This window comes from Pteropus vampyrus, unplaced genomic scaffold, assembly GCF_000151845.1.
Source record: "Pteropus vampyrus isolate Shadow unplaced genomic scaffold, Pvam_2.0 Scaffold653, whole genome shotgun sequence".
In the NCBI taxonomy this organism is placed as follows: Eukaryota; Metazoa; Chordata; class Mammalia; order Chiroptera; family Pteropodidae; genus Pteropus; species Pteropus vampyrus.
Window position 1 is genome coordinate 406,793 of NW_011889434.1, and position 24,935 is coordinate 431,727.

At 44.6% G+C, this 24,935-nt stretch overlaps 1 protein-coding gene and 1 long non-coding RNA gene across 2 annotated transcripts in view; one reads left to right on the top strand and one right to left on the bottom strand.

The window, feature by feature from the left end:
• The window catches only part of LOC111733831, a 42,453-nt gene that overhangs the window by 17,047 nt on the left and 471 nt on the right, over positions 1–24,935 (top strand). The window contains exon 3 of the long non-coding RNA XR_002778195.1: positions 8,605–8,838. This is a non-coding gene — a long non-coding RNA (uncharacterized LOC111733831). The remainder of the gene's footprint in view (positions 1–8,604; positions 8,839–24,935) is intronic.
• On the bottom strand, positions 1,100–22,231 carry GLRA4 (glycine receptor alpha 4). The gene is made up of 9 exons (XM_011385084.2): positions 22,161–22,231; positions 18,541–18,671; positions 18,189–18,256; positions 17,328–17,551; positions 17,107–17,189; positions 15,460–15,600; positions 12,344–12,558; positions 7,575–7,724; positions 1,100–1,522 (listed from the first exon to the last, which is right to left on the bottom strand). The coding sequence occupies exons 1-9, from the start codon at positions 22,229–22,231 to the stop codon at positions 1,241–1,243; spliced, it is 1,365 nt and encodes a 454-aa protein (XP_011383386.1). The 3' UTR covers positions 1,100–1,240.

Here is a 24,935-nt window from a genome sequence, read left to right on the forward strand (position 1 = left end):
CAACCCTCTCTATTCTGACATTTCTGGTAGCTTCAATTGACTGCTACCCCTCCTCACTGTTGAAGGAGAAGGGAAGCTAGAGAAGGGTTAAGAAATAATTCCAACTTATGATTGTCTGAGTTCTAATTACTACCCTGAAGATTGGCCAAGTCAATATTTATCCAGGATAGGAATCCTCTATATGCATAGTTACTCCCAGGTTGCATGGCACTATTATTTTCTCACTAAAAAGAAGTGAAAAAACAAGTTGGAAATGAGGTGTCCTGGTAAATAAAGAAACTTTGGAGAAAAAGAAGTTAAAAAGGAAACCCCAGCCAACAAAAGACTTTGTGAGGATAGTTTCTGTATTCTACTCCTGAGTCTTATTACCATAGATTTCATTTTTCTTGAAAATTTTCTAGCATAATTGAGTAAGTTTCTCAAAGAATAAGATTTTTTTTTTCTTTTTACACTCCCCAGCAGCCAAACATGCCCTGTCACTATGCTAGTTAGTTAGAGAATAAAACAAATATTTCTGAGACAAGGAAGTTCAGGTGGATCTGGAAGGGTGGTATTTCTGAGTACAAAATTCCTGATCCTATTCTGACAGTGTCGAGCATCTTAGGAGACTTGAAAACATCTCTGTTGGGTCATATAGCAATACCTTACCTCAGTGCAGCCTGTTACTGTCTAAATCTTGCTGAGAGGTAGAGAACTTGTCCCCTCGTTTTCCTTTCATAGTGAGGGAAACCTAACTGGGTCACACAGGGCAGCATCTGTGGGTGGAAAGACTCCTTATTTGAGCCTGTGGTAGGAGGGACAGAGGGCACAGTAAAGGCCAGGCTCTGAGTGAGAGGTGGCAAGGCAAAGAGTGGTGCAGATTAAGATGACAAATGCCAAAACCTAGTAGCAGTGGTTTGAATATTCTCCACTGGAGAAATGGAAAACAGAGAGGCTTCAGCAAGGGAAGAAGGTCATCCTGGCCCCAGGGACATGGCCAAAACTTGCTCTCTTGAGAAATGAGATAGCATGGAGAAATTCTGGATTAGGGTAGACAAACCATCTTTCTAAGTACAGCCACCATTGGCATTATGCAATGTAAACCCACAGAGTTTTGGGATTGGCTGATGAAGTTCTGATTGAGAGATCAGGAAGGAACTGTCCAAGCTCCTGATGGAATCTAATGGAGGGGGAAAGCCCACCCAGGAGGAAGCAGGAAGCCAACAGCTGGATTCTCTAGACTACACACTATTCACAGTGCCTAGTGTATATCTTCTGACTGTAGCACTTTATAGACAACCCAGTAGAAGATGTTGAAGATGAGGAAAGTGAAAGGAAAGACAGCCCGAGAGATGGTGTCAATCCTCTTGGCTCGGTCCACATAGAGTTTCCGCATGGTTTCTCCCTCCCTTAGAAGAGGGGCTGGAAGCTGGGTGCTATAAATTCCAGAACTTTCCTTCGGACCTCCATCCCTTGCCTGCAGGCAGTGACCCAGGCCATAGCCACGGAAATAAAAGCGGCTTTCTTGGATGATATCTTCTTCCTGGAATTACATGGAAGAAAAAGCAAAACTTGAGGTCATACGTCTATGGCAGAGTGATAGAGACCAGGTCACACACGAAAATCCCATAGGTGAGGTTATGCAGATTAGGTGTCTGGGTACACAGGCCCATTGCATGCTTTTTTATAGCCACAAAACTACCCATGAGATACATGTATGCTAAGCAGTTATACATGGTACACATGGTATATGTTGCGATTCCACTTGCAGATAAGCCCCTAGCTGCCTTTTAAAAATGCATAACATCATTTAGAGCCATCTAAAACCCAGTGAAGTGTTGACTCATTGAGGGAGGAATGTCTCAATGTCGTTATCTCTGACTGATAATAAACAGAATAAACAGAACAATGAGAGCTTTAGAAAGCACAGCTGAAAATTTTAGACTTGGTGAACTTGACTTTAATGATTTTCAAGAACTGCAGAATTAATTCTCCTTGTATACAGTATCCTTTTAAAAATGGTTTATCTCAGCTCAAAGCTGAAAATTCCAAAAGTTTTAAATAACCTAGTGAGTTATCCAAATGAGGACAAAGTTGATTACTCTATTGCAGATACATATATTTCTTTGCAAACCAGCAGATTTTGACATAAGGATCAGTACATTTAGGGTAACATTTGTTACCCAATACACATTTCCTTCATCTATAGTACATGAATTGTGATGAACACATTAACACTGAAGAAGTAAATTTTATATAAGCACTAAGCAATGTAGCAGACTATACAAAGTTCATTTATCCAATAGTCAGCTGACAACTTTAAGTAGCTATAATAAAGCTGTGAGCCAAGAAATAATGACAGAAAGCTAGAGATAGAGATGGAGATGGAGATGGAGATGGTGATGAAAATAGAGAGAGAGAGAGAGAGAGAGAGAGAGAACCAAAGTCCCTGAGTGATCAATAGAGGGGGCTTTATGCATATAAGAAAGCTTTGGGCCCCCACTCAGAGCCTATTTAGTCTTAGTTTATATACAACCCAAACATGCCTAATTTTGTCTACTTCTAAAGGACACACTGCCATCAGTGATAGTTCATAGCTTGGAAATTAAACAGAAGACAGGTAAGTATACATCAGAACCTAGAAATACTTTATTCAAAGGTGATTACAATTTTTAAAAGTATTAATGTTTATAGAAATAAAAGCTTCAGCTATCTAAGAAGCCACCCGAAGTGAAATGCCCTCTTGTGGGATGGTGCCAGCTACCTTCTCGGTTTGCCCAGGACTGAGGGCTTCCTGCGATTGAGAACTTTCAGTGCTAAAACAGAATAAGTGTATGCATATCAAATGGGTATGACATGGATATACATAAACTGTGGATAAAGTAGATTATACACATGTCGTGCAGTTAGGAGGACATCATAGATTCCTTATAACGGGACCTCTGCAGCTGTAGTAACACATTGAAAAGTGGCTTCATAGATGAGATGTTCATCTGGTGGGTCCCAGTGATCCTTCATATTACATCACTAGAAGGGCTAGCCTGTCACTGGGCATCAGGGGCAGGCAAGCTCAGGCCAGAGATTCACCAACAGATCCCATCTCTTTCTCTGCTTCCTGTGGGCTCATAGTAAAACTTGGGAAAGTCTTGTTCACTGCTGTGTCTCCAGTGCCTAATACAGTCTCTGCCATCTAGTATGTGCCCAGTAGATAGCAGTTGAATGAATGAATGGTCTGATAAGTCACATGCTTCAGATTATAGGACAGGGAATGGCTTTGTTCGCATGAAGCCAGCACCCTCTCAAGGTCTCAAACCGAAGAGTCTACTCAGAAGAGAATGTACTCAGTTACAAAGAGCTTGGCAGAAAAAAACAATTACTCCTTGCCCCATACCTGCACAATGTCCTGATGCCCTTCAGCATCTAGAAAGAGTGGCATATTTGGCATAGGAAAGAATCTCTTTTAAGTCTGCCCACCAGAGAGCTTTGCTATCTAATCCTTGATTTTGCCAGTCTCTGTGGAGAGAGCTGTATGTGTGTAGGTCAGAGGCAATTCACTACTGTGGCTGTGCTTTGACCCAGAGTTATAATGGGGCAAGCCTTAGCTCTCTGCTCTAAGTTATTTATATAACCTCAGTCACCAAAGGCCTTTGCTCACCTCACCTGTATTCCTGAATTTATTTCCACAGTATTCCTGCCTGAGAGGTTGTGCGGGACCCATTTTAGAGATGAAGAACCAGAGGCAAACAAAATATCTCCCAAGTAATTGAAAAATGGGGATGTGGAAGGTTAAATAAGATGATTTTATTTTTTGCTTTCTAGTTCAGGGTCCCTCAGATCCCCTGTTCTCCACTGCTCATTCTGATCCCCTCCGTGCTGCCCCCCTCCCCCACCAGCTAGAGGATATAAATACGGAATAATCTGTTTGCAAAAAGCTCTAAAAGAAAAAGTTGAATCCTACTGCTGTTTCTGTTTCTATAGATCTAATTATTTTCCCTTTTCTCCAATCACAGTAAGTCTAAAGAGAATTATTTGGAAATACTTCCCAGGCTGAAATTTTTTCTCACACAGGAGAGAAAATATGGCTGATAGAGTAAGCCATTCTTGGCTTTTTAAATAATGTATTGTACCACTTGTAGTTGGGAGAACGAAGATGAGTGGCCTGAAATCCAAGGGTAGGGGTACTGGATTTGGGTATTATCTATTTAGGCCCAATTCTGAAGTGTGTGTGTGTGTGTGTGTGTGTGTGTGTGTGTGTGTGTGTGTGTTAGGGAGGGACAATAGGGACTTAAACACCACATTGTGGTTTCCATGGCTATCGAAATAGAACATTTTTGTTGCAGTTATCTCTAAGAGTGGAGGGCTGGGGAGGTAGAGAGGGACGATATTCCAAAACCAAGCTGGGGAGGAAATGCACAGTGTGGGAGGTGAGGTGTTGAGATGGGAAAGAGTGATAGATATTGAGTGATAGGTATTGAAGTGAAGAGATTGGAGGGGCTGCTGGGAGAGGGAGAGGACTTGGCAGTATTCTTAAATTTCTCCTATTTCTCAAAGTATTTGATTGATAAAATGGCTCCTCTCAGACTAAAGACTGTTGATTCTCTAGCAGGAACAGTAAGGCCAAGACAGAGGTTCTAGAAATGGATTAACTCTACATAAGCTTTTCCAGCGTGCTTAGTGACCTCCAGGATCCCCACCCCACTACCACTCTACTGGGAGGGCAATGGCTTTAGGAAACTTGAAAAGGGACATAGACTAGTGGCACAGGTTTTGATTTTCAGGTTTTATTTACATTAATAATAAGCCCAGCCCACTTTCAGGCAGGATCCAGGAGTCTAAGCAGAGCCCAGGCCGCTGTTATAACTTTGTCATAATTGAGCACTGGTTAGGATCAACTCCATTATGAGATCAGGATCAATCTATATATAATCAGGAAGGGATAGGTTGTGGGCAGTTGGGGTCTGAGAAGTGCAAGGGAGATGGCGGGACGAGTATTAACCTGAAGTAGCTCTATAGTAACTGCAGCAGTCTTCTGTTGTTGGGACACCCACACAGGCAATTTAGCTGGCAAAAGGACTCTGGAACTGGTTGGCAGCCTGCTCTTCCAAGATAGGCATTGAGAAGGCATAAAGATCAAAACTCCTATAAAAATTAGATTTTGGTAACTACAGGCAGGTTTGACATAGCTAAAGGTGAGGTAAGGGCAATTAGCTTAGAAAAGGGTACATCCTTATGCCTTTCTGTTAAGTCTGTGTATTTTTTCTAACCCTTGGCGATAAAAGCTTACAGGTTCTTTGAAGAATGAGTCCCACTCAAGGAGATGCAGTTATGGATCATTCCACTAGAGGGTGTGCTTCCCAGGGCCCAACTAAAGGATTAAAGCTGGGCAAGAATTGATATATTTCTATGGTGTCAGATGGAGACTAGATTTATTGGGGTGATCACTTCGTAAGTCTAATATGAATGTCTAATCACTATGTTGTACACCTGAAACTAACATAATATTGTATGCCAACTGTAATTGAAAAATAAAATTATTAAAATATTTTCTATGGATTGATATTGAACTCAGAATCCATGTTTGATTGTTTTTACCTGTTTGCTAATGATATTAGCCATAATAATAGTTATACTTGTTTTTTGTTTTTTTTCTTTATAGTCCAACCGTTTATGATTACTTAAACATGTATAAGATAACTGTTAATATTATTCTTATGGCTTATGTAAATGTTATACTAGATGCCAAATACATAAAAATGAGACAGTTGCATTATGATAGTCCAGAGGATAGAAATGATCCAGAGTTTTTTTCTCAATGAAGGCCCTAAGATCTGACTGCCTTCCATTTATCTGCCCTTCCATTTTTGGGAAAAATTCGACCTCCACTCAGGTTCCATGATTATGGCATTGCCCTATCCCCAATGGTTAACAAGACAATGACAATACTGAGACTTCTTAGGAATGAGCCTTCCTAGTGCTGTAAGACCACACTATCTGAACAGAAAGTTGGTCATCAATGCATCCTTTGGATTGATTTATGACCAAAAGGGAGAACTGTGAATGAAAAAAAAAGGGGTACTATGGAAAGTAACCTCACAGGTTGATCTGACCATAAGTTCCTAACTGGGTAGGTCATGGTAGGTAGTCATGCCCCAGACATATTACTTTAGTAAAAGTCTTATCTTTGCCTTAAGTAAGCCCTGTCCATTGTTTCTGTGCATCTAGGTTCATACACCTTTAAAATAAGCCATAACCATCCTCAAGAGAGCACATAACCTTGTTAACTAGATTTAATCCAATCCTTACCTTGCTTTCCCCCACCTCTATGTAATCTTTCTTGTGTTCCCTCCTTAATTTCAAGCGCACAAAAGAAACGGCGTAACTGTTATTCTGAGATCTTGCTTCCTGGCATATGTCATAGGATGGTTCAAATAAACTCTTAAAATTCATAAATTTCTAGAAACTGCTAAATGAAACTAGGAGCCCTGCCCTCAGCAGAAAGGGACCTTAGAAAGGGGTGTGAAATCTCAGAGGTAGTTTGTGAGATATTTTTAGTGAGGACATATGGTAGGGGTACCCCAGGAGCATCTGAGGTGGGATGTGGGGTGTTAGGAGGAGAGAAGAGCCTTAGTGCTTAGAGTGGCCCTGAATGGGAGCTCATATCATTATTTTCTCCCCCTCCTCCTGCCTCAGAGGTCATATGCTTTTGCTTCTTTGGCATTAGGACCTCCAGATTAAGCAGAAAACAAGGAGTCAGAGCTTAAGACAGACCAGAACTCTGTGTCTGATGATTAAGCGACTAGTATGTAGCTCAGCAAAGGCTTTTGGTTTTGCTCATAATTGGGCACAAGCTTCTGTGAGAGCGGCCCAGGCACCTCTGTTGCCATGACAACATACCTAGCACCTATTGTCTGGGCAATGGGGTAAACTGCCTGTGTTGTCATGACAACCAGATCACTATCCAATTTCCCCAGGTGATCACTCTACTGTAGAAGAAATGGGGTTAACAAAAAAGAGTGAGAGAGAGAGCAACAACTCATACCCAACAATTCTGATGTGTCCAATGAAGATCAAGGTGAAGAAATTCAACAGCCAGAAGAGGCAAACGGCAGTTTTTCAATTCCAGCTTAGCTATGGGGACCCTTTTATAATGCTCCCCTAGAAAAGCACCAATGTATGACCCTTGAATTCTTAACCACCAATCAGTAAATGGCAACTTGGGGTACCTTTCTCCTGGGTAGGAGCGACCATTACTAATTCTGAAAGCAATTTCATATTGACTAACTTGATAAGGTTCTAATAGTGGCTAACATTTTTTTTTTCAGTGCTTATTATGTGCCAGGCACTGTTCTCATGCTCATAATCATTCTACTTTACTGCTCTACAGGGACTGATATCCTTTTGTACAGATAAAGAAATGGAATCAAAGGGGTTAAAGTACTTAGCTTATCTGCGACCAGCCTGGGGCTAGAATCAAGTGTTCCTGGTTGCCTATCTAGATCTTGCAGCCTTAAGTTGGGTCTTGATTTGTGGGAGAGTAGTAGAAAGGAAGGAGTCCTGGGGAGAAAGGAAGTGGGCCCCTTCCTAGTTATACAAACCATGTGTTGGCGCCTCTGTCTTCTTCGAAGTCTCATGTATTCCTTATGCTGACGGGAGACAAAATTGACAGCAGCATACTCAAGAAGGGCAGCGAACACGAAGAGCAGACACACAGCCATCCAGATGTCGATTGCCTTCACGTAAGACACCTGCAACATCCACAAACAGAGTAGTCAATCTTCTTGGAGTCCTTGGTCCATGACCTATCCGGTGGATTGCCAGCCCATATCAACTGCTTATTTTTCTTCAGTTTTATCCTGAAGATGCTTTCCATAACGTCCCATTGTCTGAGGGCCCATGTCAAAGAGATTGGGCTGTGCATCATCTTTCACCTCTCTGCACTCTCCACCCTCCACTTGCATCTGCTTTTCCTCCCTACACTTCTTTGCCTTTCTTTCTTCTTTTTGTACTTCTGATTATGATTCTGCTTCTTATTATTCTTTTTGTTCTTATCTTCTGGTTCTTTTCTTTCAATGACAGCAATGAACATGAATGCTGCATTTGTTGGTTCTCTGTTATCTCCTAGGGTCCTTACAGTCACGGTGCTAATTGGGCAGGTTCGTTATTCCCATGTGAGATATGTAAGGACACTTATAGCCTAGAGAGGAAAAGTCTTAGCCATGATTACCCAGTGCAAAGGTGTAATCTTGGGGTGTGGGGTTCTGGGCTTTCAATTCACTGGCACTGCCATTTACTTAGGCTGCAGTCTCAATTTCAAACTGGGAGTTCCTTCCTTTCCCTCCTCCACCCCTATTCTTCCCTTGACACTTTGTTTTGTTTCTGCTGTTCTTTGTGAGAGGCCCTGCTGAGGAGTGGAGCTCAGTGGTGAGGTGGGGCCTCATTTCTCACACTGGAGAGCAGAACAGGGCAAGGATCCTGAGGGAGTGCTGCCTCCTCCCACCCCCGGCTCTGGAAACTTCTCTGATTTCAAGGCACCATTGGCATCACCCATCCAGTCCTTAGTGCTCTCCTCTCACTACCTGCCTTGGCAGCCCTTAAGTGTTTTTCTCTTTCATTTCTTTTGTGCAGATTGAACACTCACCTCTTCTGGAACAGGGTTGTGGCTGGGTGGGGCCAAAAGAGGGTTCAGAACTCAGGTTTATGATGTCCTCTCACCTGCTCAACTAGATTGACTCCCTACATAGTTGGAGCTGCTGAGATCACCCTAGGGGGCTTCCCAGCAGGAGCAAAATTGATGACAGACAACCTCTTTCACCAACCAGCCTCTACAATGTTTGACAGTGAAGGTACTGTAGATTCCAGGTAGGGAGCAGGTCTCACTGGATAAACCTTACACTTCCATGGTTTTTAAGCTGAGATGACCCCCTCAAGGGCATTTTGCAATATTTGGAGACATTTTTTGCACAATTTGCGGGGGGGAGTGGTGGCTACTGACATCTGGTGGGTAAAGGCCAGGGACAATGCTAAATATCCTACAATGCACAGGAACCCCCCCGCCCACACACACACACACCAGCACACACAAACAACAAGAAATTATCTTGCCTAAAATGGCAACAGTGCTAAGGTTGAGAAATCCTGCTCTATTTCTTTTAGGACAACTCCACTGAGGTGAGTGGTGGTGGTGGTGGTTTGCTAGGCAACCCTGATTAAGCATCCTTTGGTGTTTCCACTTTGCTATCTACTACAAAGAGGGCATCCTATTTCATTCACCATCTCCCAGTCCCATTGTGCCCCCAGGGATGTCGAGTAACTGCTATAAAGATTGACAATGGGGTAATGACAAGGGAGGTTCATAAAGGGCTTTGGACCATCGAAAGAAAAGGACACTTTAAGCAGCAGGAAGAAACTGTTGTTAATGATGAGTGTATCAATAATACTTCTTAAATATCTCCAGAATACATCCATTAACTGTCCTAGCTCATCTGAAGGACTGCAACAGTTTCCTAAATGGCCTTTCTGCATCTATGCTTGCCACCTCCAATGTGTTCTCCAAACAGAAGCCAGAGTTTTGTTTTGAAAATATAAATTTGATCGTATCACTTCCTTGCTACCAACCCTTCTTTGGCTTTCTATTACCCTTATACTTCCCTTAGCATGACACCTTAGTAGCACCTGCCTACTGCTTCAGCCTTGTCTCACCCCTTGCAGTCTATGACTCTGCCATAGTGAACTATTTCAATGGTCTCCCAAGGAGACAATCTCTCTCTATCTCTCCCTTTTACCTCAATAATTTTTACTTAAATATTCACTTCAGGTGCCATATCCTTGGGGAAGCCTTCCCTAATCATCCTAGTCTGGGTTGGTTGTCTCTGCTATATGTGCCCAGGTTATCTACACTTTCTTAGCATTCATCAAAGACAACTGAGCTCTTTGATGTCAGGGACTATTTCTATCGTGTCCACTGTTCAATCCCCAGTGCCTAGTTGAGTGCCTGGAAGTTGTAATAGTAAAATAGTAAATATTTTTTGGCTGGATAAATGGGTGGATGGATGAATGAATGGGTGGATAGATGGTTTAGCAATGTATTTGTTTCTGCTGGCTTCTGTTTGCTCTTTTTTCCCTCCTCACTACTACCTATTCCAAGAACTATGGACCATTTAGATAACAGGATCTCGAGAGAATTGGGTAGTTCCTCTGACTGCTGTGACTTTAGGTGTAATCTGTAAGACTGGTAGAAACTTCCATTTAGCCTTTCCATTCTGCATTGAGCCACCTGCAGTTGTATAGATCAAGAGCCTGCCAAAGAGACAGTGATCAGTGCCTTTGGGAGTCTCATTATGGCAAAGGAGTGATTTCCTGGGAGCATAAAGAACAGCCATCCTACCTGAGTTCTCTTACACAGTGAGCCTTTGTTTTTCTCATCCTGGACACTAGAGTTGTAGTGGGGGTGGGATTAGGGTAGTTTTCAGAAGATCCTGAACTGGCCCCACCTCTTCCCTTGGGGGTCCCACCACATCTAATGTTACACAAATCCAAGAGTGAGCAGAAGCTCCTTGACTTATTCAGTCCCTTGCTCTGTGGGGCTGGTCAATAAAACTATTTAGTTTGGGGTGCATGCCTACATATTTTGCTTACTGGCCAATGAGGCCATGAAAAGGTCATCAAAATCTGATGAGAAGGCACCAAATGCTGCAAAACAAAACAAAATCCTCCAATGAAGTCTATTTTTTCCAAATGAGGAAACTAAGTGATTCCTGGGAGCAAACTGATTGTGCTTACTCACAGGAGGGGGCTAGAAAAGGAAGTGCTCTTGGCAAAAATAAGGCATAAATTGCAATACCTCCCTGAGTTAGAGAAAAATCTCCTTTTGTGGCAGTGGCAATAAATTAAAAAAAGGGTTCCTAAGTCTGAACTACTTTTCTGCCTCTGGTCTTTATACTACCACAACACAGCCATCACAGCCCCTTCTCGATACCCCTGTTCCTTTAGGAAACACATTTATAGGGAAAGATATCTGACAATTACCCCTCGGACACTTGATCCTAATTTGAAATTTGTCACCATTTATCTATAGAGGCATTAGACTACCTCGAAGTTTTCCTGGCATCTCAAAAATAATTGGGATCACCACCAGCTGCTTTAGCCCTAGATCTCCTACTCAGTTCTTTCTACTTTGATACCTAATAATTATAACAATAGCTAGTATTTACTGAGTGATTATTATATGCCAAACACTGTTCTGTGTTAATACATTGTTTTATTTATTTCTTGCAATAACCCTATGGAAAGTTAATACTCTTATTCCCATGTTACAGGAGAGGAGATTGAGAGGTTAAGAAATTTACTTAAAGTCACCATTCATAAATGATGAGGCTGAGATTTAACTCAAAATCTGCCTGAGTCTAATCCCCTTCTCTTAACCACTATTCACCCTCATATAGCAAATTGGATATATGATAATTTGGATGTTCAGATTACTCCCTTTTTAACTTCTCAGTAAACGTCTTCTTAGGAATAAGCTCTGGGAGAATAGAGATCACAGGGCCTGGTTCCCATCAAATCAGAGCAAGAAGGAATATGTTCACTATAAGATCAACAAGAAACTGTGTTGCATTTGCTTCCCATGATTTCTCCCAAGTACAGTGCCTGATACATAGTACATAGCATATTTATTTATGAAATTAGTGAATAGACTTGCTCCTTGATTTTCTCAGAGCCTTGCTGGCTATAAAGCTTTTGAGGTGAACTGTAAATTCCTTACATGAAGAGACAAGGCAGGGAAAACCTGGCCCAGTCCCACCAGCACAAATCTCTCTGCATAATCAAAACATCACCAGACTCCAGAAGATCAGAGTCCCCTGACTTTAATTGCTATTTGCTACCTTTTGCTACCTTAACATTTTCTCATCCCAAAAGAACAGACATTGTCTCTAGAACTCTTTGTAATAGTATCTAATTTCTGACATAGTAAGAGACAGGTGTAGGTTTAACATCGTTGTATTTCTTTGTTTCTTGTGGGCCATGACCTTGAGGTCATTCTGTCTCTCTGGGCTGTATTGTCTTCAACTGTACCAGGAGGGAAGGAGACTTTCTACTCACTAAGAGTCTTTTGATCTTGGACATGCTAGTATTTCCTGGTGAAAGTCAAAGTAAGTCAGACACTATCTCTACCAATAGCATCTGCAACCCAAGCTTCCACACTGTTAGCAATATGTTGTGGGAGAAGAGAATGCAGGCCACTTGTTCTTGCTCAATGGCTCTTCTCTACCTTATATCCAAAGAAAATAGTGAACAGGAAGGAACAGGGGATAGATGAGAAGTGGGGAGCTCTATGGCAAGCAAATTCTCCAGCATGTCTCTTCACCTTAGGCAAAGAGGCCCGGGAGCCAGAGCTCTGAGTGGTCATAGTGAGCACAGTGGTGATGCCTAGGCCCACCCGGGCAGGGGCAGCATCCATGTTGATCCAGAAGGAAACCCAGGACAGGATGACGATGAGTAGGCTGGGGATGTACATCTGAATCAGATAGTAGCCCATCTGCCGTTCCAGGTGAAACTTTACCTCGATGCAGGTAAATTTCCCTGCAAGGAGAGAGGTGACGTATGAGGTCCCAGGTCCCCAGCCTGCAGCTGAGCCCGAGAAGCAGGGCTAAGGCAGTCTTATTTCTGAGGGCCAGCCTCTGGGTACCTCGGCGGGGCCAATAAACGAACCTTTCAAAATGGCCCCAGGGAATGCCAAATGTATGTTTTGAGGAAGCTCTCAGAGACACCATCAAGGACTTGACCTCCTGTTCACAGCACTTTAGTTTCCAGTAGAAAGCCTTCCACATGACAGCACAGCAAGAAGATTAAAAGCAGGAGGGCTCCAGAGTCAGATTGCCTGGGTTTGAATCCTTCCATTGACTAGCTATGTAACCCCAGGCAAAACACCTAAGCTTTTTTTTTAATTAAAAAAAAAATTATTTTTAACATTTAAAATTTTTTTCCCTCCTTCCCCCTCCCCTCTGCACTGTGCACCGTCCCCCCTCCCCCGTAACCACTAGTTCATTGTCCATGTCTATGAAAACACCTAAGCTTTTTGAGCTTCAGTTTCCTTACCTGTAAAACAGAGTAATAAATATCAACTCCATCACTGTATTATTGTGGGAATTAAATGACATAATGTATTTGAGGTGTCGGGCACATAGATAGCTGGTACTGTGATCATTATTAACAAAGCAATAAGCTTAGACTCTGCTCAAATCTCAGCAGCCTTGCTTGAGCTTGCTGGTACCCCAGAAGCTCTCTAGAAACAATGATTCACTGAAATAAACACTTCCTGTGTCTTAACCAAGTGAGAGCAGCCAGATAGCAAACACCTGGAAACAATGTCCAACAGAGACCAGCTCTGGACACCGGCCAGCGGATTCCCATAGAGCATCAGGCAGCAGCATTCTAGTCCACTAACAAAAAGTGCATTGGTTCCAGGCACATGTACCAATGCTCTGCCTCCTCTGCCACCCATTTTTACTTTAGTGTGTGATGCTTCCCATACTCCGAAGCTAAAAAAGCCCTGGTTCGGAGCTCCTCCCAGAAGTAGAAGCTCTGGCCTAGGCCTGCTGTTATCAAGCCTGTCTGATTCCTCAAGGCTAGTGATTTCATCAATGACTGATTATGGCTTTGACATGCCAGGGTGTGATACTGTGATCTACTGTTCCCTGAGTCCACCCCACCTCACCTCACCTCAGGCTTCTTGCCATGACATGCCTTTGATAAGTATTCATATTTTCCTTCTTTCCTTCCTTCCTTTCTTTTCTTTTTCATTTTTTGGTAACAGCAATTTTGTTTTCATGATAAAATTCATACTTGTTTAGTAGAGAAAAAAGTGAGAAGTAGACAAGGAATAATAATATTCACAGGCTGACATTTACCAAACCTCTACAAAGTGCCTTGTCTTTATATAGTTTAATCACATTTAAATCCCATAACAATTCTTTAAGGCAGTTAAAATTATTATTTTCCACTTTACAGATAGGGGTACTGAGGCTGGAAGAGATCAAATTAGGTTTCTCAAGGGTACCCAACTAGTAAATGGTGGAGCCAGAATTCAAGCTCAGCTCTGACACCAAAATTCTTTCTCTTATCCAATGTATCACACTACTTTAGAAACATTTTGTACTATTTCAGTTTAGGACTTTTAACTATGCATTTTGATTTGTTTCTTTTACCACAATATAATCATCTGTATACACAACTTCGAATAAAAAACTTTTCCACTTGTTTTTTTTCCCATGTCGATACAAACAACTTGCAAGCATTCTTTTAAAAGTCTGAGTAATACCTCACCAAGCAGATGCACTGTGTAAGTTACTTAACCTCTCTGTCCTATTGGTGGATAGGGCAATTCCAAGTTTTTGTTAGTACAAACAGTGACCAGGAACCTTCTTGGGGTCTAAAGTCGATATTATATTTTAGAATATTTCCTTATAATAAATGTCAAGGAATAGAAATACTAGATCAACAGGGAGGGAAAATATTTTAGCTTCTAGATTAAAGTGTCTCAAACGGTGCCCCCTGGACCACCTGCATCAGAATTCTCAGGATGGTTGTTCAAACACAGATCAGAATCTCGGAGAGGTAGAGCCGAGGGATCAACATTTTAACAGGCTCCTCAGGGGGATATAACGCACATCAAAGTTTAAAAACCTCTGACCTATATATGAATTGCCAAGTGTTTTTTTTCCCCAATAAGGGTTATACCAATTTCTAGTCCCACCAGCATTTTCTAAATTCAATAGCCTGTTCCTCTCCCCACTTCTCGCATTCTCACAGACACAAACAAAGAAATTCATAGGGTGACACCCAAAGCATGTCAGCATACCATAGGAGGTACCCACAATTTCCCCTCTTCAGCCTGTAGCCTCTATCTCAGACTCATAGCTCTTTGCAGCCAAATTGCCAGGGATAGGATGGGGCAGCATGGGGGATGAGGAAGCAGCAGGGGGTGGATGCTCAGGCAGCCCCTCTGTACTTCCTGGCCTATGTTTCACACCTGGGAACACAAGCCAGTTCGAGAGAATTGGGTGGTTGTGGCAATAGTAGAAGATGTGGGCAAGAAGCTGGCCAGTGCCAAAGGCCTATTCCCTCCTGGTTCAGTGTAGCCACTGACTACTCCCAGATGTAGAGTCCCTACCTTCCCCGCAAAGCCAGATCCAATACAGGTGGAACACTCCTGCCACTCACTGGCACAGGCCCATTTGTTCTGCAGCATGTGACAGGGATAAGAACATGAGCTTTGATTTAACTTTTTAGAAACTCACTTTTCTTTTTCTGAAAAGTGAGGCTGATAACCCTTACCATAATGAGATAAGACATGTAAGGCACTTAGCACAACATCTGGCACAGATTGGACCTTCCATAGAGGCTGGCTGTCTTGCCACCTTCCCCTCAGCCATTTGGAGACCCTCCTGTGAGTCCAAGCCAGTAAAGATCCTGTTTTTTTACCTGTGTTGTAGTGCTTGGTACAATAGCCTAGATCCTTCTCATCTCGCAAGATAAACTGGGGCAAAGTTAGCCCCTCAGCCACCTGGACAGCAGGAGCATCTTCTAGCCACTCAAACATGAGGTCATTCATGGTGTAGCCAACTGAAATAACAGAGATGGCAGAAAGCTGCAGAGTGTAGGTGTTGGGTGGGGGTAGGGAGATGGTTAGAAGTGGCAGGAAAGACTAGATGAGGAGTAAGGCTCGGGTTTTAGGAGCTTCATGCTCATCTTAGAAAGGGAAACCTTTCTGAAGAGGGTACTTGGCCTACTGTCTCATGGGCCCATACTAAGTGGGTAAATTGGAAAGATTCTAGACTATTCCCTTACCTAGTTCTCAAGCTTTAGAAAGGCCCGAAGAGATATTCTGGCAGACTTAGAAAGTAGGTCAAAAAGGTTGGAAAAATGTCAAGGAACCCAGCTGGGAACCTCCTGCCACATCTCAAACCCAGAGGAGTAAGCATGTGTACTAACCACATATCTCAAGCCAAGGCAGCTTCAGAGCCAGGGCTTCTGCTACCTCACCCCAGGGAGGAGAGAGCTATTTATACCCTGCCAGTCATGCATGGGACAATATGCACACCATAGACTTTTAGCCAGGGCCCTGAACTGGGGCAAATTGAGAGCTAACATCAGAACATGCTAAGTTGTTCACAGAGAGCTAGCAATTTGTGAAGGTTCCTGCCATATATATGACCATATTCATACATGTCAGGTAGAAATGGGAGCAGAAAGAGCAGGACTCACAGGTGTCCAGAACAAGGCCTTGGCCCTGGGTAGCTGTGTGACTTTGGGCAAGTTACTTCCCCTTCTGCAAAATGCTACACCTACTTTTTAGAGTTGTGAGAGGATAATGGGAACCTGGACGTGAAAATGGTTTATGAAGTCTAAAGAGCTGACCACATAGGATACATTCTAGCCATCAAAGTTATTATATGCTGGAAATAGCCTGATGAGCCTTCTTCTCTGAGGACTGAGTGAATGTCTCCTGCTCTCGCAGTCTCACCTCACTCAGAAGATGGCAAAGGAGTGAATACAGGTGACGGTTTAGTCTTGTTGTCTTTTAGCTTCTCTATACTTGGGGCAGCTTCTACAGACTGGCACCTCTGCCATAGATTAGCCCTTTGCTGGCCTTGCTACTCTGGGCACTGTCCCATGCCTAGAACTGCCTATCTCTCTACAAAAGTTATCTGTATTCGTGAGGAATCAGGGTTCAGAGAATACCCCATCCCTGCCAACTCTGACATGATTATAGGCATCTTGGATGTCTTAACTGAGGAGGGAGTTGAGGTAGAATTATTTCAGGCACTGTGAGAGGAGCATATCTTTGGTCAGATGAAGTATCTCTCAAATTGAAAGCTACCATCAGGGCCTATAAGCAGCACAAGCACATTTGTATGTAAGGCTAGGGCCCTGTAGAACAGCCAGGACAGCAAATAGTATGGGGAGGGAAAAATACATGGCTCTTAGTCTCATCTGTGTCAATAACTGACATATTCTTGGCAAAGTTTTTCCTCACTCTGGGATGCCCTCTACCTGTCTCAAATATCATGAGATGGGTTAATAGCTAGGATCCCAGGCCTTGCTCCATGACTCTCTAAGAATACTTACAGCTCTCCAGCTGCATCGTGCAGGTCTGGATGTCCATGGGGAAGTTCTTGAGGTCCATTGGGCAGGACAAAATGAGTGTCAGCCTGGCAGGGACAATAAAAAAGATGTGACATCAGCTTGTTGGGGCCCAGCACAACACAGAGGACCCTCCTCCAACCCCTCGACTTCCATCTTGCTTCTTCCCCTTAACCTAAACTCTCTTGGCCGCCCACCAGGTGCACCTGATGCTGTAGAGCACATTCCCATTCTTGAAGATGCGCAGTAACTTATTGTCCGTGGTCACCTCATGGAAGTTGGCCCCTTTCTCATTGGCAAAGAACAGGTCTGGTTTCCAGATAGAGTCCAGCATGGAAGGATCGAGGTCCAGTGAGTCATCAGGATATTCTCGGTAGGCCAGGCGTGGGTCATTCCACTGCTGCCGCAAGAAGACATTAACCCGGTAGTCCTGGGAGGGTGTAGAGATGAGCCCATCAGAGACAGTGCTATTTCAGGGGCCCAACAAGCCTACATGGGCAGGAGGGCCATGAGGAGGAAATGCTGGGATCACATCTCAGGGGCAATGGGCATTTTCCACTGGAGAAGGAACTTGACGGGTTAATATGGCACAGATGGGAAAGGAAAAAGACATTTATTAAATACTATGTGCCAGACACTACCAAGTGCTTTCTTTATGTGCATCATCTCATTTAAATCTCACATTCACCCTGTGATGAGGGTGCTGTTATGACCCCCACTTTACAGATGAAGGAACTGAGACAAAGAGAAATTTAAATAACCTGCCTAAGATCACATAGCTATTTGACGGGAGAGTCAAAATTTGAACACAGGTTTTTTGATTCTAAAGTCTGTGCTCTGTACCAAGCTATCCTTAGGCCAGACTGTCTGCTGCTTAAGCTAGTCTGCCTTTACGCTGAAACCCTGGGCTGGGGAAAACTTTCCTCCCAGTGACCCACTTCACACATACTGTGGCTTTAACCACGACCAGGAAACTAGAAGAGGACAGCAGAGGGAGAAAAGATTTTCTCTTTGGAAGGCTTCTCCCATTCACCCTAGAATGGATGTGGGAAACAGGAAGACCTTACCATGGTAGTCTCGGTGACGGAACCAAAACTGTTGATGAAGATGTTGCAGGTCACATTCACAGGTGGGCCTAAGGGTAGCAAAGAACAGCTATATTGGCAGGGCATTCCAGGAGGCTGGGAGCAGGTTCCAGGACACCTTCTCTGAGCTTGAGGCCAGAACACTGCTGGGAGAGGGCAGTGCCAGCTACACAGGTCTATGGGCAATGGGGAGGGGAGGCTTCTTCTGAGCTGTAAGAACTAGCCCTATACTTCCAACCTCTTATTTTTGGGGCAGACAATAGGAGCTGGCTCAGCAGTGTGTCTCCAAAAAGGAGTGGGGAGGGAAGAGTTTTGTAAGATAAATTCTTCTTACCTTTAAAATTGGGCCGAATCCTGGCATCATATCCAGATGTCCGCCCCATAAGCTTGTCCAGGAAATCAGAGGGAGACATGGGCTGGGACCCCTTGGTCCCAGATTTGACTTCCTCTTTTGCCAAGGCCACCCTGGACAGGAGAGATAAAAAGCCTGAGGCCAGTTATATTCTGCCTGTATCATAGACCCTTTCTTTTCCTGTCCCCAACCACCTCTGGCTGGTCTCCCCATCAAGCAAGAGGATGGGAGAAGATGGGTCTTTGGGTGCCCATTTGCAAAATGAGGAGAACAGAAACAGTCATAAGCCAACATGGCAGCTCAACAGTTAGTTTTAAAATATGGCTTTCACATATATTAGATTTTTTTTTACCTTCACCATTCTCAGTGTGATGGGAGTGAAGACTATTATTTTCATTTTACAGATGAGAAAACTGAGGCTTCCAAAGGAGGAGTAACATGTGGGATTGTGCATTGGTATAGCCACTATGGAAAACAGTATGAAGGTTCCATAAAAAATTAAAAGTAAAACTACCACATAATCCATCAATTCTACTTCTGGGTTTCTAGCTGAAGAAAACAAAAACACTAATTTGAAAAGATATATTCACCCGTATGTTCACTGCAGCATTATTTATAATAGCTAAGGTATGGAAACAATCTAGGTGTTCATCAATAGGTGAATGAATAAAGAAGAAATTGCACATATATACAATGAAATATTATTATTCAGCAAAAAAAGAACGAAATCTTGCCATTTGCAACAACATGGATGGACCTAGAGGGTATTATGCTAAGTCAAATAAGTCAGAGAAAGACAAATATCACATGATTTCATTTAAATGTGGAATCTAAAAGAAACAACCAAACCAAAAGAGGGCTGACTTGCCCAATGTCTCGGAGCTGGTGAGTGACAGGATTAGGACTCAGACCCAAGGCTGAGGACTTATCCAGTGTTCTCTTTCTGAAGATGCCTTGAATGAACTCAAAGAAGGGTGATGACTCACTAGAAATAATGTGGCCATGGCAGTTTTGCCCATCTGGCCTAGCCAAGAATGGGAAGTGCTCAAGGATAATTGCATCCCTGAGAGTTGTTTTCAATTGCTTGGTCTTCATGCTGAGCTGCTCAGGAGCTAGGGCCCAGCTTCTGGAGAGGGAGGCTTGGCTTCTGGCCTTTGCTCCAGCAGGAAGCTATGTTTTGAGCTGGACCACAGTTCAGGGTTATGGCAGCTGCAGGCAGGTAAACTCATCTTGGCAACAAAATAGTGGGGAAGCAGGCTCTATGAGCATGGACAAGTCTCCCAGTAGGCTGGCCATGCTGATAAGTTCAGTTTCCCTCCTCCAACAGCTTGATTTTAAGGAAAGAGCCAGTGTGCTTTGGCCTAACCTAGAGGCCAGCTCCATTTTTCCCCTGACAAGTTTTCCTCTAAGAGCAGCAAAGCTTCTTCCACATGCCTGCTTGTTTGTTTACCAGTCAACAGCTAGAGGAGGGACCAGGAGCTCAGCAAAACCTTGAGTGCAAGGGTGAGGCTCAATCTGAGCTCAGGTTGGATTCCTGGCTGGACCCCATGCCTCCTGCTTTTCCTGCAATCACCACTGCTTTAGAGGTTAAAGCTAGTTCCTGTGGGGCTGGCAGCAAGGTGACTTGAATCTTTCTGGATTCAAGTCTCCTTTGAGCGAGCAAGCTCCTCTTTCACAGTAAATATCTGCACCCGTCAGTAAAAGAATAATAAAAATAGCCAAAGCATCATGCTAAGTGCTTTATTCACCTTATATAGTTTAGTTCTCATATCAGTCCACATCAATCCTCTCAGTAAGTTCCATTACTATCCCGATTATATAGATGAAGAGAGAATCAGCAAGGTGAAGCAACATGTTCATGATCATAGAGCTAGTAAATTGTAAAGTCAATATTCGAACCCAGAGCTATTGACTTCAAAACTAAGTTCATCTACCACAATACCATGATGCAAGCGGGCCATGGCGGGCTGCCAAGGAAAGGAACCAGAGTGGGAAAAGGTCAAGGAAGCCACACCCTGACGTCCTAAAGTCCTGCCTCCTTGAATTCCCTGAGTAGGAGGAAGTCTTTATCCTGGACACAGAAGCCACCTTGGCTCCAAGCAGAAGCTGCTAGAGCAGGTGGCCTAAGGAGATCGAAACTCCAAGAAGGCTAGTGGTGGGAATGAGGCAAGCAGAAGTCCATGGCTTCATCACAGGGTATCCACACTGACCAGGTGCTGCTGGCCGTCAACCACCTGCCTGCTGGCAGGCCACATGGCCCTGCATGCAGAGCAGCCAGACCCTTACCACTTTCCTCAGTCCTACTCTCAGGTCACTTCTTCTGGTAGCCCCAGCGCCATCCCCAGGACCCTGGCACAGGCTGTGGGCTCAGCTATCTTGGGCCCCAACCTCTGTTGCAGCCCTTCTATTCTGGGGTTACCTTGTCTGTGGACCTGAAACCAGAGTCACTGTGTATAGCCACTACTTCCTCCCTTTCATTCCTGGAAAGTCCTAAATGCTGGCAGACTTGAGAGGTTCCAGAGCTGAAAATCTTGCTCATGCAAAGCCCTGGGGTGGAGCCGGGAGAGAATTCTGATTCTGCTCCTGGGTACTTGAATGACATAGGACAGGTCACTTCCCCTCTCTAGGCTTTAATTTCCATATATGTATAATAATGGACTTTGACTCAAGACTTCCTAAGGGCCTGTCTTGCTTTAATTGCTCAAGTGGGAATGCTGCTGCTGGAGCTTGGGCCTGGAGGCAGCTGAGCTGCCATTCTACTTTGGGCTCCTTTTCACTCTTCAGAAGTTTCCGGCGTCACATACATTGCATCCCTGCCTGTCAGCCAATGTGTTTGGAAGCAGTGAGGCAGGAGGCTCCTCAGAGGCAAATCGTCTCCTGGTGTTCTCGAATTAAGAGGAAGAGCATACTGTGGTTGCCTTTGCCCCTCCTCCACTTTGAGAGGTACTCTTCTTATGACCAGTTCAGCCCAAACCACAGCCATCTTTCTTCCTTAGATCATCCTGTCCACCTAGACTGCCTTCTGGTCTAGTGAGAAAGTGGGAATGAGTTAGGGGACATTTATAGGGAGCATTTCTTGCCCATGAGGCCAGGAAATAACTGCCATTTAGTGCTCCTCCAGGGACAGCCAACAGCCATGTGTACACAGGCAAGGCGACTGCAGAAGGCCAAGGTATGGGCAGCCCAGATTCATTTTTATGTGGTTTTAGGCAAACACCCTGCTACTTGAAGCCTCTTGGGTGGGTAGCTGGCAGATGTTGGTGTCATTTTTAGGGATCTCAGCAGTGTGTGGCCAAGCTGGTAGGGAGATAGGGTTGGATGGCTGGCAGATGGCCTTCATTCTAGGGCTCAGGTACCTAGCCCCTCTCCAGGCCCAGAAATCTCTCATCCATGCAGAAGCCTTCCCACCGGCTCCAGAGCCCTGAAATACTTCATGAAAGGCTCCTGGGTCCTGACTGGGGAGAGGTGTGTCTGCCCCTGGAGCTCTCCAGACTGTGGGCTTTTTGCAAACTTAGAGGAAACTGTTCCAGACACCTCTGCTGTGCCACCCCATCCCCCGCCAGAGTTTGCATGCACCTCCTTCTCACCCCCACTTAGCTCACCTGAGGAGGATCTGCCCTGGCAGGGTCCAGAGGAGAAGGAAGGAGAGGATTGCAGGAAGGCGAGTTGTCATTTCGTAGGGACCCTGGAGCCCTTTCTCAGCCTGGCTGCCAAGGTGAGAGGGGATATCCTGCAGGGACCGTTGAAAGTACAGAGCCTTCCTCCAACTTGGTCAGCTCACAGGGAGCCCGCGGGGCTGGGTTAGGAGTTGTGAGCGCTCTCTTTCTTCTCTGCTCTCTTCTCCTCTGCCCTGCTATTATCAGTCAGGGGCTAGAACTCTTCCCCCTGGAAATGATCCTGACACAAATAACCCTACTGGCTCCTGCTCTGGCTCGCCTGGGCTCCGGAGGGCCTCAGCTTGCCAGCCAGAGCTGGAAGAGATTCTCTTTGGGCAGCAATCACTCTCCAAACCCTGGAGAGTCTTGGAGGGGAGGGGGAAGGGAGACTGGTAGGAAGACGTTTCCCTCCCTCCCGCCTCCCCCCAGATACACCCTCTGAAAGCAGCAATTTAAAGGCACAGTCACCAGCAGCTGGAATGGGGTTTGGAGTGCATCCTGTGCTGGAGAAGGGCTGGGACTGCCGCTGCCACCTGGAGAGGGCCTGAGGTGTTCTGTCCAGCTTATAATTCTCCAGCTGGAGTGCATGCAGGATGCTCTGCTCTCTGCTTCCCCGGCAGCTTCCCTTTTAACCCAGAGCCAAGCCAGGGCTGAACTGTAAAGTTCTAATGATTTTTATAAGTGGTAAAAATACCTGAGAGGAGGCACTGGGTATTCTCAAGCTGATAATTTCAGGTCTGAGAGGAGGTGAGGTAGAGGAGGCCAAAGGCAAGGGTAGATTTTCTTCAACCCTCTGGATGGAGGCATAGGGGATGGAGGATATAGAGGAACCTCGGATTCCTCCTCATATGTGGTCTGCTTGCCTGTCAGTCTCTTTGTCTGCCTGTCTGCCTCAGCTCCTTCATCCTTGCAGATGTGCGTCGTTTTTCCTTTCTGCTTCCCTCCCTCAGGTTGTCTCTGGTAAGCCTGGCTGGCCCTTTGTAGCTCTCGAATCCTTTCTCCAAAACCCTTTCTCCAGCCTCCTCGGCTATGGGTAAGCAATAGGTGTTACTGTCAGGGCAGGCCTGGCACACAGCAGGCTTTGCAAGCTTCGGAGGAGTCAAGGGGGCCAAGAGCAATGACCTAGAGGCCAGCAGCCCTGGACAGAGGAGAAAGGCAGGGAGAGTGGCCATCTCCTCTCTTGCCTCTGCCCATTTGCTTACAGCATCCCCTGACGGACCCTTCCTCAAACTTGCCCATGCAGCATCAAAACTGTTCTGGGACTTCCCCAAGAAGCCCTCCCTTTTCCCCTCTTTTGCTCTATTCTCTGCCTCCCTCTCTCCCTGAAGCTTTCCTTCACCTATCTTCTCTCCATCTCCATTTCCCTCCCCGTTTCTCCTCTGTGTCTCATCTTCTATGTCTGTCTCCTTCTCTTCTTTCGCCCTCACTTTCTCTCCATTCCTATTTTTTTCTCAACCTCTCATCATCTCCATGATCTCACTCTCTCCTCCTAAATCATGACAGTGAGAAGCCAACGGTTTTCATTTCTTCTTCAGTGGAAACTCACACATCCCCTCTGCTGAGTTCTGAGTGTGTGCTGGGGGGACATGTCCATGGCACTTTATAGAGGTCAATCCCAGAGCTGCTCACAGCCTCCCAGCCTCACCAGAGAGGGATTTGTGGGGATTGCAAGCCCCTCAGCTGGGGCCCATTGGGTACATAGAGTGATTAATGAGACAAGGCAGTGATGGGTGGAACTCGTGCTGCATCTCTCTTGTGTCTGTGTAATTATTAAAGAAGAGGAATTTTTAAACCACAAATGAAAGGGAAAGAAGATAATTTTAAAGAATACATGCTGAAATGTTGATGGGGGACCTGGGCTTTTGGAATCAGAGCTGGAAGCATTACAAGCCTCAAATAATGTTTATATGGCCAATAAATACAAAGCACTAATTTTCCTAAAAACATCGTTAGCAGTCTTTTTCTCTCCTCTCCCTCTTTCCTTGCTTTCTGTTAGCATCACAATCTTTATTCCAAAGGCAGGAACCAAGCCTTACTAAATTTCCCAGGGCAGGACTCCAGGCTAAGGAACTAAGGGCAGGTGGGGATGGGTGGTTTGGGAGACACTTGTCTTCTCTTTTCAACTCACTCTTTTTTACAAACCTAATCACGTCACTTCTGCTGCCTCAACTGTTCCCTACTGCACTTAGGCTGAGGTTCAAGGTGCTTCATGATTTAGTCACTCTTCTTGTCCCACTGATGCATCTAGACTCGCCTGTCTCTCCAGCTTTTGCATACTTTCACATATTGTTCCCTCTACCAAAGCACTCTTCCCTCTACTCTTACTCATCCTTCTAGAATAAGTTTTGTCACTTTCTCATGGAGGACTTTTTGAACTGCCCTTACCTCTTCTCAGGTCTGGGTTAGGAGACCTCCAATGTGTTCCCAAATGACCCTGGCCTTCTCCTGTCCCAGCACCCCTCACATTCCATTACAGTGCGTACTTACTTGCCTCTCTCTCTCACTATTCTACGAGGCTATACCATGAGCTTCCTGTATTATTCACCAAATCCCCGGGGCCCAGCCCAGAGCATGGCATATTATAGGCAATTAGTATACATATGTTAAAAGATGCATCCAGAGATGCTTTTAACTGTGCCTCTGCATCTTTGTAAAACAAGAATGAGAAATTTGACACACAGAAAGCCAGCATGAGGTAATGGTAATAAGGAGAAAGGAGGA

Excerpts from the sequence above, each read along its gene's own strand:
- GLRA4 (XM_011385084.2), bottom strand. The coding sequence starts at position 22,231 with ATGACAACTCGCCTTCCTGCAATCCTCTCCTTCCTTCTCCTCTGGACC. Across the intron at positions 12,559-15,459 it reads TACCAAGCACTACAACACAG|GGAAATTTACCTGCATCGAG; the intron begins GTAAAAAAACAG and ends CTCTCCTTGCAG. Across the intron at positions 7,725-12,343 it reads CCCGGGCCTCTTTGCCTAAG|GTGTCTTACGTGAAGGCAAT; the intron begins GTGAAGAGACAT and ends TGGATGTTGCAG.